At 44.0% G+C, this 11,474-nt stretch overlaps 1 protein-coding gene across 2 annotated transcripts; it reads left to right on the plus strand.

Moving 5' to 3' along the window:
* Positions 1 to 9: 9 nt before the first annotated feature.
* Positions 10 to 10,714, plus strand: LOC147055588 (potassium/sodium hyperpolarization-activated cyclic nucleotide-gated channel 3-like). 2 transcript variants are annotated; one of them, XM_085914152.1, is made up of 9 exons: positions 10 to 638; positions 4,181 to 4,604; positions 5,281 to 5,442; positions 5,616 to 5,834; positions 6,255 to 6,401; positions 6,863 to 7,103; positions 8,673 to 8,837; positions 8,951 to 9,613; positions 9,674 to 10,714. In XM_085914152.1, the coding sequence occupies exons 1-9, from the start codon at positions 10 to 12 to the stop codon at positions 10,426 to 10,428; spliced, it is 3,405 nt and encodes a 1,134-aa protein (XP_085770278.1). In that variant the 3' UTR covers positions 10,429 to 10,714. The 2 variants fall into 2 exon arrangements, with proteins under 2 accessions (XP_085770278.1, XP_085770277.1); XM_085914151.1 differs by having other exon boundaries at positions 8,951 to 10,714.
* The last annotated feature ends 760 nt before the right edge of the window (positions 10,715 to 11,474 follow it).

Raw genomic sequence — 11,474 nt, forward strand, 5'->3', positions numbered from 1 at the left:
CGTAAACAAATGGAAAGATTCCAGTCCTCCATGCGCAAGCGGCTCTACAGCCTGCCGCAAAACATTGGGCAAAGACCTTTTGCGGTGGACGAAGGAGAAAGCGGCGACAAGGACACGAAGAGGAAAAGTATTCTACTGAGACATTTGTCCTCTTTGTCTCCTGCAAGCAGTTGCAGGAGCATCGAGGGGGGCAGCAGGGATGCCACCGGGAAGACCAACTTGAACGGGGACTGTCGCCGTTTTAGGGGCAGCGTCTCTTCCATCAGCGGGCGTCATTCGAACGGGTCAGATCCGGCGGAGCAGCGCTGCCTCATCCCGGAGGCGGACGGGGGTGCCGGGGATAATTCCTCCGGAGAGCGCGGCCCGGCAGCGGGAGGTCTGAGCGACGCGCTGCCCGGACAGTCGTCGGTGTTCGACCAGACGAGTTTTATCAAGTTGGAAGGGACGGAACAAATCATCCCCGAAGATGAGCGCCTCTATCAAGCGGGATTCATGCACCGACAGTTCGGGGCGATGCTCCAACCGGGAGTCAACAAGTTCTCACTGCGGATGTTGGGAAGTGAGAGGGCCGTGGAGCACGAACGGGAACGCGTCAAATCTGCTGGATTCTGGATTATACACCCATACAGTGATTTTAGGTAATTCGTGTGCAGTCGACCTGAAAGTTTGACACATCTTTTGAATTACTAATTCATAGATTGACCAACCACATATCAGTTAATTCATCCAAAAGTGGATTAAAACTATGCAAATAGCTGAAAGCAATGCTTTGCATTGATTGAAATACTCAGAAAGGTTATGCTTATCATGCTTGTGCTTTTTTTTTTAGTGCTTGTTCAGACTTGAAATTAGTAACGTTTTAGAAACATTCCAGTGCAGACTACAAACCACAATATTCATTAACTTGTCCCAAAATAAACTAAATCTGGCTGGAAAATAACCTTCAATTGAGGATTTATCAATCACATATACCATAATATGTCTGCTAAATTAGCAGATTAGAATGCAAAATATCAGAAAAGCACAATCACATTAAATCAAGTCAGTTTTTTGAAAAAATGTTTGGACAAAAAAAGTAATTATTATATTGCAATCCTTGTATTATTAAGGCAGACACTTAATAGCATCTTGCCCACCATCCCCATCTTGCCATATATCTGGAAACTCCGCCATCCTACGTTGTTGTACAACTATTTGCGTCACTGCTGTTTATTACCACTCATCTGAATTACACTTTTTTTTTTTTTTTTTTTTTATCATTTAGTGAGGCCAGTGGATTAGATTAGAGCGAATGCAGCAGGGGCTTGGAAATGGGGTAATCAAAATAGGGTAACATGACCATTCAAGATATTAGAAGCACACATCAGGCGGGATTATGACAGCACAATTAGTTTAATGGAGTGGAGATGTTGTGGATGGGGCGGGTGCCGCTCGCAACATGCTGACCTAGACGGACGGACGGACGGACGGACGGACAGATAGAGAGTGACATTGGAATGGAATCAAGACAGCCAGATGTTTTGCTCTTTGCTGTGTACTAGGTGTCATGTCATCACGGTACTTTAGGACACGCCACTATTCAACCTCCCAAGTATTTTAAGTGCACACTCTGAATATTATATTTATGGTGCTTGCTGCTATACTGTTGTTTTCTACTGAGATATAAATAGGCAGCCACAAAAGGAATTGCTTGTAACCTTCCTTAATGTTAATGTCGTTTTGGAGCAGGTAGACTTTTTTGACAGCTTGGTAAGAGTCAATTCACGTCACAAGACCATAAAAAAAAAAGAAAAGATGTAAAATACATCAGTTTCTGCCAGTGGACTCAGAAGGTGGGCTGATCTCATATCAACAGCTCACAAATGTTCGCCAATCGGTCGGCAGAAGTTCGACAACAGTTTTAGTTATTTTTCTTGTCCCGAGGAAAATTTTAACCTTCCCTTGCGATAAGGAAAGTACAGGTGAACGTCTGCCAAACATCTTGCGAACATTTTGTGAACATTTGTGACCTTGAACTGATCACTTGCGATGGGGAAATGAAGCTTCATGAACCAGTTGTTGTATTCTTTGGCTCCTCTTGATAGCAATGTGGGTTTAAAGTGGAGGTTTTAAGAAATGGCAGATCGGTGGGCTTTCAACTCTTCGGTGACCAGAGAGTCCCATCTCGAGGTCAAAGTAAACACAACAACGGGTTCATGAATCATCTTGAAGCTTCATTTGGCCATTATTACTGACCACCACTACGTAAAGATGAAAAACATGCAAACACTACAAAAGAAGGTCAGAAGCTGAGTCATCTGACCTTCCAACCCCTAATCTAACATTGCTGCATCTCCATTTTGTTGTCAACAAGTGCCATCCCCATCCCGGCCGACTCTGCCGTGTGATGAATGGCTGCCATTTTTTATTACGACTGCAGTGGATATATAGAGCGGCAGACATGTTAATACAGGTGTGTGTTAAGCCACAGAGCCCACGCAGGCTGTTGTGCTTCAGCTACGCTCTGGCAACAAGAGATAAGTATCTCCAGCACAAATGTTTTTCAGCTGTCCTGATTGATCTAAGCTCCTTTCACATTTTAAAGCCCTTTTTTTTTGTGTTCACTTTCAACTCCTTTCTCTTTATGCTTTTTAACCGAGTTGCACTCTGACCCAAATCGTGCAAGATTCCTTTTCCGGAGAGGTGCACATTGCGAGCTTTATTTTGACCCATGTGGCAGATTGCACCAGCTAGTTGCTTGATCTTTGTGAGTCCAATGCTGCGTGCACAAAGGAGAATCTGCAGAGGGGGAACGGTAAATGCACTGTCACTTTTTTTTTTTGTGGTCCAGCTGTTTCGTGTGCAGAGCTGTAACGCTAACTACTCAACATCTGGCTGATGGGAGCCGACTTGTGGAGTTGACATGGATTCCCAGGAGATAACGGTTGGATTTAGCCAGAGAGGGGATGAGCAATTAGGACCACTGTGTCACCGAAACAGGCAGATGAAGAGAGCAATACTAATGCTTTTCTTTCACACACTACCTCAATTTCATTTCAGATCTGATGAAACTTACCAAACAATTCCTTCGCTGTCCCTAAAATTCTTCTTATCATACCATTCTCATCATTACCGATCAATTTACTGCAATCATAAGCGGCCCAAGCTGCTTACATTTATTCAACCATGGATTACATTGACACGTGTCGACAGGACGGGGAAAGCCTAATCTAATCAGCTCTGTTTAAAGTGAATCCTCCGTTGATCAATGTTCAGCCGTCGTGAAACAAGTTGGTCTTGAGGCTTCATTGAATAATGCGCTCTCACATGTCACAAGTACCTTTGGGGGCGTTTGATTTGTTCTCACTGCTCGCTGGTGCAGGTGCGTTGATCGATTCGAGGTTAATTAGTTCGAGATGGATCGCACGTGCCGTCATATAGTCACATAATCTGGATTGTATTCAGGAAAAGGCGGACTGATTATTGCTGTGCTTTAGATTGAAATCACGTCATGGTAGACTTTTCTAAAAAGGTCCTTCATCAGTTACTTCAAGGAGAAATTTTAATGCAGCATGCAAAAACAAAGACGATCTAGATATGATGATTAAAATCGATTAGTCACACAGCTCGAGATGGAACAGAGCGAGCGCACCGGTGCTGATTCTTGAGCATTGAGTCAGGTGTGAAAAATCAATATTTTCTTATGAGCAAATCAGATGGACTTTTAGTCTTCATCCTTGTGCCCTGAAGCACAATGTTGGACAAAAATAGAGGCAGCATGTCCTCAGAGGTATCCAGCAGAAAAGCATGCAATTTGTGGCTGCCTAACCCGCGACAACACGGCATCTCACAATGCCCTGAGCATCTGACACTTCCTGGTTGAGAAGAACCTCACCATGACCGAGCAATTTCTATTTTTACCCAGCCTAACTTTGTGGGGTTTTTTTTCCTTATTCCCAAGTTTGAGAACATAATAAAGGGAAGAACGTCGCTGACCTTGACAGGGTTAGATTTGAAAAATATCTTTTGTGACACCGTCCTGGAGGTTTTCTGTCACATCTCTAATAAATGGTATTTAAGTTTTTAAAAATACTTATCACTGAAAAAAAAGTTTGCTCCAACTAATCCATTGTGTACAAGTGTTTTTTTTTTTGTTTGTTTGTTTTTTAACTTGGGCTGTGGGTGTTTCTGTGTGTTATAGATTCTACTGGGATCTGACCATGCTGCTTCTGATGGTGGGAAACCTCATCATCATCCCCGTGGGCATCACCTTCTTCAAGGACGAGCACACGCCGCCCTGGATCGTCTTCAACGTGGTCTCGGATACCTTCTTCCTTATGGACCTGGTCCTCAACTTTCGCACGGGTATCGTCAAAGAGGACAACACAGAGATTGTTCTTGACCCGCAAAAAATCAAGATCAAATACCTGAAGAGCTGGTTTGTGGTGGATTTCATCTCTTCTATACCCGTGGACTACATCTTTCTCATCGTAGAGACTCGCATTGACTCTGAATTTTACAAGACTGCGCGAGCCCTGAGGATTGTACGCTTCACCAAAATTCTCAGTCTGCTGCGCCTGCTCCGCCTTTCCAGACTCATCCGCTACATCCACCAGTGGGAGGAGGTATATTTAACACAGACTCTAATGAGTGATAAACTGTATTTAGCCTCAGCTAGCAATTAGTTAGGAACTCACAGCGGCGCCATAAGGGAAGGAAAATTGATGGTCGTGATTGACCGGGTCCGGAGAAAATAGTGTTTTCACTTTGCAACATTGAGCTGGTAGGGTCCATAGTCTTTTCTGAGGCTCCAAATAAAAAAAATAAAAATAAAAATCTGTAAAAATCCTCACTTCACTTTGCACACCTACCAGTGCAATGATAAGTCTCATAAAACGGATTTCCTTCATTTTAGATGTCTGATTTTGTCGTATAGCACACATTGCAGTGTTATCATATAATTGATAGTAAATTAGAAAAAAAAATATTCGACACATTCGTCCACAATGTGTTAACATTGATACTCACCAACACTAATTTACATACAATGATGTCAGGCTATAGTAACAGTGGCGGCAGGTTATTATGTAATATTGGAATAGCCTTTTGTTCTCTATAAAAGATTAAGAGCACTATAGGACAACTGTGGCCATCAGCACACAGAGAACAGAACAGAACAGACTCCATTTTGCAAATCCTCTCATTGCATGAGTGACAATTCAAATTTCATAGATTTATTTACGGTACATAGTCATCCAATGTTTTTCGCATCCATTAATGTTGATAATCTGTGTCTGTCAGGTTTTCCATATGACCTATGACCTGGCCAGCGCCATGGTGCGTATCATGAACCTGATTGGTATGATGCTGCTGCTGTGTCACTGGGATGGCTGTCTGCAGTTTCTGGTTCCCATGCTGCAGGACTTTCCTCCTGATTGTTGGGTCACTCGAAATAAGATGGTGGTATGTTTTTATTCACACACAAAGCACCAACAAACAAAAATGATCCCGATAGGTCGTCATTTGCCACCTGAGAATACATTTATGAATGTAGGTCAAGGCTTCCTTTGACATTTCTGCCGTTTCAGGATATCAGTAAATGTTCTTTCTGCTCATTATCCCCCCCCCCCCTCCAGAATGACACATGGGGTCAGCAATACTCTTACGCCCTCTTCAAAGCCATGAGCCACATGCTGTGCATCGGTTACGGGCTGTATCCGCCAATCGGAATGGCCGACGTGTGGCTCACCATCCTCAGCATGATTGTGGGCGCAACCTGTTTTGCCATGTTTGTAGGGCATGCCACTGCCCTCATTCAGTCGCTGGACTCCTCCAGGAGGCAGTACCAAGAAAAGGTAAGGCCGCTATTTGTCAAAAAAAAACATCAAATATTGAGGATAGATGTAACAGACACAGGCTGAGTGATGGCATTTCTAAAGCAGGACAAAAAGAAAACCTAGGTTGCATCCACCGTCCATTTTGCGGCGAGGGTACATCGCTGAAGGACGTACTTGTTAATAACATTAGCCGCAGCCTGCAGAGCACAACTGTATTTGTCAGATGGGGCAGAGGACCAAAGCTACGCAGTGAAAAGGTTTCACAGATGGCCTGTCAGTCGAGGCACATGATCGTCAACCCCTGAGCCAACGCATCAAACCGATTAATTCATCTATTACATTTGACATGACATTGGATTTTTGCCTTCATGATGAAATACTTTGCCTTGTGAAGAAATTGCTAACTTTTGTTTCATCGTCTTTGGATCGTATTCGCAGTACAAACAGGTGGAGCAGTACATGTCCTTCCACAAGCTTCCCGCAGATATGCGGCAGAGAATCCACGATTATTACGAGCACCGCTACCAAGGGAAGATGTTTGACGAGGAGAGCATTTTGGAGGAGCTGAATGAACCACTGAGAGAGGTCAGAAGTAATCTGCTTTGGGGATTTTTACCTCCGGTATAAATGCTATTGGGTCATAAATATGTTGATTACGTTGGAAATGTAATCAAATCAAATGTAAAGCCTCGGCTTTACATTCGACATTCACTTTAAGCGCCATTGACTCGCTTGATCTTTTAAACGTCATTTAATTTTTGTGAAAATGTACAAAAAAATATATATATGATTGAATTATTTTTCTTTGTGGCCCCGGAATAGGTCGAAATGGCCTACGCGTAATCAAGCTCTATCTTTTCAACATAATGTTTATAGTCACGTAATCTGATTAGTAAATGCCGGAGACTCGTTAATTGAGCGATTCTGATTCCTAATCATTGCAACTCATCAACTGTGCAAATGTCTCACAGATGTTACAAAGTGTGCCATTCCGTAATTCTTAAGTAACAGCAAATCATTTGTCTCGCTCGTCACCACCCTCGCAGGAGATCATCAACTTCAACTGTCGTAAACTGGTAGCCTCCATGCCACTGTTTGCCAACGCCGATCCCAACTTCGTCACCTCCATGTTGACCAAACTACGTTTCGAGGTCTTCCAGCCGGGCGACTACATCATCAGAGAGGGAACCATCGGCAAGAAAATGTACTTCATTCAACACGGGGTCGTCAGCGTATTGACCAAAAACAGCCAAGACACCAAGTTATCGGACGGCTCTTATTTCGGAGGTAACACAATGGCCCGTTTAATGCATACTAATATAAGCCGTGGCTGGCGGCGGTTCACTGATGTGAAGAAGTGGTAATAGTCTGCCTTGTTTTGATTTATTTTGCTCAGGCACTCAGCAGATTAACTTCCACGCTATTGCGGCTCGGAAAAATTGTCCACATCATCTCCTTAAAAGGGGCTCGGGACTAAGAGCGGCGGAGATTGTTTGTTTGCTTCCGTCCATCCGTGGGGTTTCCCCATTTTTAACACACTGAATTGTGTTTTATCAATGAAAATTTAGGCTATTTTATTCGAATTTTTTTTTTTTTTTTCCTGAAGCCTATTTGACATTTGACAAACCGAGTAAGTCCGTGCTTAGCTTTTATGGGGTGAGTACATGTCGCCGGAGATGAAATTGCAAAGTGAAGGGAAAATGTGTTAGGACAAACACATAGATGATGAATTTGTCAGCAGTCCCATGTGTTCACATGACTAAAATAGAATTCAATCAATAAACAGGGCACCAAAGTGAAAGCGTGAAAGACCCTGTGTGATTGTGTATCCACAATATCCTCAATATGTCTGCCCTCAAAAATGTCTCTTTTTTTTTTTTTTTTTTTTTTTTTTTCTCCAAATGGCGCTTAATTTATTTTTTTTCTGATCTGGCACGACAGATTAGGTCAGGACAAACTGTAAGCTGCAGAAATTGCATTAAGTGCTCCATCTGTGGAGTTCATACAACGCTCTTCATGTTTCATCAGCTAACCCTGACTGAAACCACTCAGTTTCAGGAATGAGGAAAAAAAAAGTTTAATATTTATATATTTTTTTAAATGTATTTATTTATTTATTTATTTATTTATTTATTTATTCATCCATCCTTTTAGAATAATTATTCCTAAAATTGTATTTACATTTTGAAAAAGAATTCCCCATAATTTAAATATATTCACATTTCATATTTTCAGCGCTATGTCACACCAGTCAACCAATGTAGAAAAAAAAACGATATATCCGTAGAGTGTATTTATGTACAGTCCTATTTTGGGGGGATTTTTCTTTTTCTTTTTTACACAAATAGAGACCAAAAAGAGAAGCGTTGACTCCCACTCGAAATCAGGCAATACAAGGAAAGAAAGTGGTTTAAGCGCAAGCTGCTTATTGGTTTAGACTTTAGTGTGTAGGCTGCGTTTGGAATTGAATGGCAAGGGAGTGCACTCGATGGCTCCAACCCACACACTCTCAACTTGTGTTGGCAAATACGTTTTGCATGCAGACGACCCGGTTTCAATTTGAAATTAAGCCAATTGCTCTTGGCCAAAATCCAAGACTACAAGGAGGAATGATTTATGAGTATGTCATTTTACATTTATGTTTTATGTTAAGGACTCGAGTGGAAATAATCAATGCACCAAAGTATTAGCCAAAAGAAAGTCAACACGATTAGGGGATGAAGAATTTAGATGTCTGAGTATCAGTTGTCAGACCAAGCCAACTTTTATTTATAGTCTGAAAAATATGATACATGCTTTGCATTTTGACCTCTGTAAATAATGAATCATAAATAATTCTTCCCGCCCTTCCTGCAGAGATCTGCCTCTTAACCCGAGGCAGAAGGACCGCTAGTGTGCGAGCAGAAAATTACTGCCGCCTCTATTCTCTTTCGGTGGACAACTTCAACGAGGTCCTGGAGGAGTATCCCATGATGAGGAGAGCATTTGAGACAGTGGCCCTCGACCGGCTTGACCGTATTGGTAAGACCTTTCCAGCTCATTTATATCTTGTGGCTAATTTGGAGGCTACTGTCATTAGCATCTACATTGATGAACAAATTTGAACACAATTTTCCACCTCTTCTTGACTACAGGGAAGAGGAACTCCGTTCTTCAGCATAAAGTCCAACATCACCAAAGTTCCGGCACGTTAAATCTCCAAGAGAACGAGATTATCCAAAGGATAGTGCAGCATGACCGCGATATGGCGCAGTGCACGCGGCTGATCCAGAGCAGCAACGCGCAGCTCTTGAACATTCCCCCTTCGCCCTCATCACCCACCCCAGTCATCTGGGCCCCTCTTATTCAGGCTCCGCTCCAAGCCGCTGCCGCCACGACGCCATTGGCTCTGGCATTGGCTCACCACGCTCAACTGCCCCCCATCCTCTTTCATCATCCTCTCATCCCTGGCTCCCTAAAGGACCCCATCAGCCAGCCAAAAAGAACCCATCCTGGAGTGCTGTCATCTAGCGTCTGCGGGTCAGTGCCCACTTCTCCCGTGACTTCCACTAAATTCCGCTCAGAGGTTGAAACTCCCATTCTGGCCTCTGTCAGAGCATCACATCTCTCCACGGGGCCCTCGCCCACTGTGACGTCCCAGCCCGTCTTCACCAGCAGTCTGCAGCCCCTGGCCCCTCCCACTCTGACCGCCCGCCATCACCCCCACTCGGACTTGGCCTCGGTATTCCGCATCAACCAGGCCGCCGTCTCCTACACTTGCGCCGCTCAGCTCCATCCGCAACCTTTCCACGGAGCCATGACCACCCCGCCTCACTCGTTCGCTTTGCTCCAGCAGGGAGACACGGCGAGACTCGCCGGGAGGTTCCCGGCCCCCTCCTCTTGCGCTATAAGTCCTCTGATCTCCAGTTCTGTCAGCCCGATTCTAAGCCAGCTCCAGCAGAGCTCTCACGCCATCACGCAGCAGATGGGGTCATGTCATGGCAGCACAGGCAGAATCACCGGTGCTCTGAACTTGCCCCATTTCCCCATCATCACCAGCACACAGTCCTCCGGTAGAACATCCGGGGGCGGGGCCGCATCGTCTTTGGCGCAGCACAGCCTGGCTGGCCTCCATTCGGTTTTCCTGCCGCAGGTTCTTCCCGAGCAATCCGCCCTGGCTTCCCTGACCCAGTACGGCTCGGCGGAAGCATCGCCTTGCTACACTCCTCCCCTCCACAGTCCCAGTTTACAGAGCCCTGTGAAGGGAAGGACATTTTACCAAAGCGAGCCCCCCAAGTCTAAGAACTCTCACAGCCCCCTTACCGTTCAGACCTCGTGCGCCATCAGGGAGAGGAATGACTCACCAGCCGAGCTCTTTACACAGGAAATAAAGACCATCTCAGGCTCTTACGGCTCTTTACACCGCACACAAGACCGATTTCAAGCTATCGCCTCCGAGGATGCTACGAGCTCCTCCCCCTCCCCTGTCGCCGCCAGTAAACCCCAGGTCACAATTCCAGGTCACGCCACTACTGTCACCTGGACGTATGCAGGACTCGAACCTCAGAACCAGTTTCTAGCTGTAAATTCAAATCTGTTAGAGAGCCAAAACAAACTTCCCTCAAGTTTGTGAGGCTGAATACTTTCCACCTCTGCATCCCTTTTTGCGCCACGTTGCTCCTTGAAGTTGGGATTCACATCTGATTGCAGATTTCCACCACAGAATGTTTGGATGACTGGTAATGACGGATTATTTCTCGAGGATTTTTTTTTCTTTCAAATAGTCATAAAAGCTCATTTGATGGGCATATAGCACCTCATGAAAATAGGAATTTATCAAGTTATGTACTATTGTATGTACTACTAAGTTACTATATACACAAAATGTGATGATTTCAGCTGTTTCATCCAGTTTCCCCTCTTTACCTTTTGTCGTCACTTATTTACAGCATTCTCAAGTTTCATGAAATCTGAAAATATTGTCTTTTAAAAAAAAAAAAAAGTTCCCCCATCTTCTCAGCTATGAAGTTACACTCAAGAGAACTTGAGAGGCGCCTGTGCTCTTTTTGGTGGTTTTCAGGCATTGTGTTCAAGTTGTTCACGCTGGATGTTGGACTTCTCCAAGGATTTATCAAATTCACAAATGAAGTTTTTAGGTTGGTGATCAGAGGAATTCATTTGTGGGTGACTTTTCAGGGTTTCATGAGGACATTTGCAACCAGGATGAAGAAAAAGTACCTCTAATATGGAGGTCATGGTTCGAAAAGATGTTTCAGCAATATTGCACAGCCGAACGGGACACCCAAATCGGATCATAATTGTAAAACTAGTGAATGTAATGTTTGTCTTCCCGGATGGATCACGTTAAGTGAACAAGAAGCTTATCCCGAGTGATCTCGGAATTATGGCTCTCACTTCTCTGTCCTATTGCAATCTTTTTCTGAGGACAGTTGTGATACCAAAGCCATTCTTTTTTTTTTTGGTATATCCAACTCTTGTCTTTTAAGGCCATGAGCGAGTACTGTGAATCAAAGCACTTCAGTCGGATCGTGTTCATTGTTCGGATGCAGTAAGCAGAGCGACACGGCACACGCGAATGTTTCTTGCACCAATCAAAGGGCTAAAAGCAATTACTTGTACATGTGATAAACAAGAAACGCCGATGCGACGCATTTACCT

Source organism: Syngnathus leptorhynchus, chromosome 6 (genome assembly GCF_054491065.1).
Source record: "Syngnathus leptorhynchus isolate UIUO chromosome 6, UIUO_Slep, whole genome shotgun sequence".
Lineage (NCBI taxonomy): Eukaryota > Metazoa > Chordata > Actinopteri > Syngnathiformes > Syngnathidae > Syngnathus > Syngnathus leptorhynchus.

Coding starts and splice junctions, on each gene's coding strand:
- LOC147055588 (XM_085914151.1), top strand. CDS start 10: ATGGAAAGATTCCAGTCCTCCATGCGCAAGCGGCTCTACAGCCTGCCG. Junction 5,443..5,615: donor TCACTCGAAATAAGATGGTG/GTATGTTTTTAT, acceptor CCCCCCCTCCAG/AATGACACATGGGGTCAGCA. Junction 7,104..8,672: donor GGACGGCTCTTATTTCGGAG/GTAACACAATGG, acceptor CCCTTCCTGCAG/AGATCTGCCTCTTAACCCGA.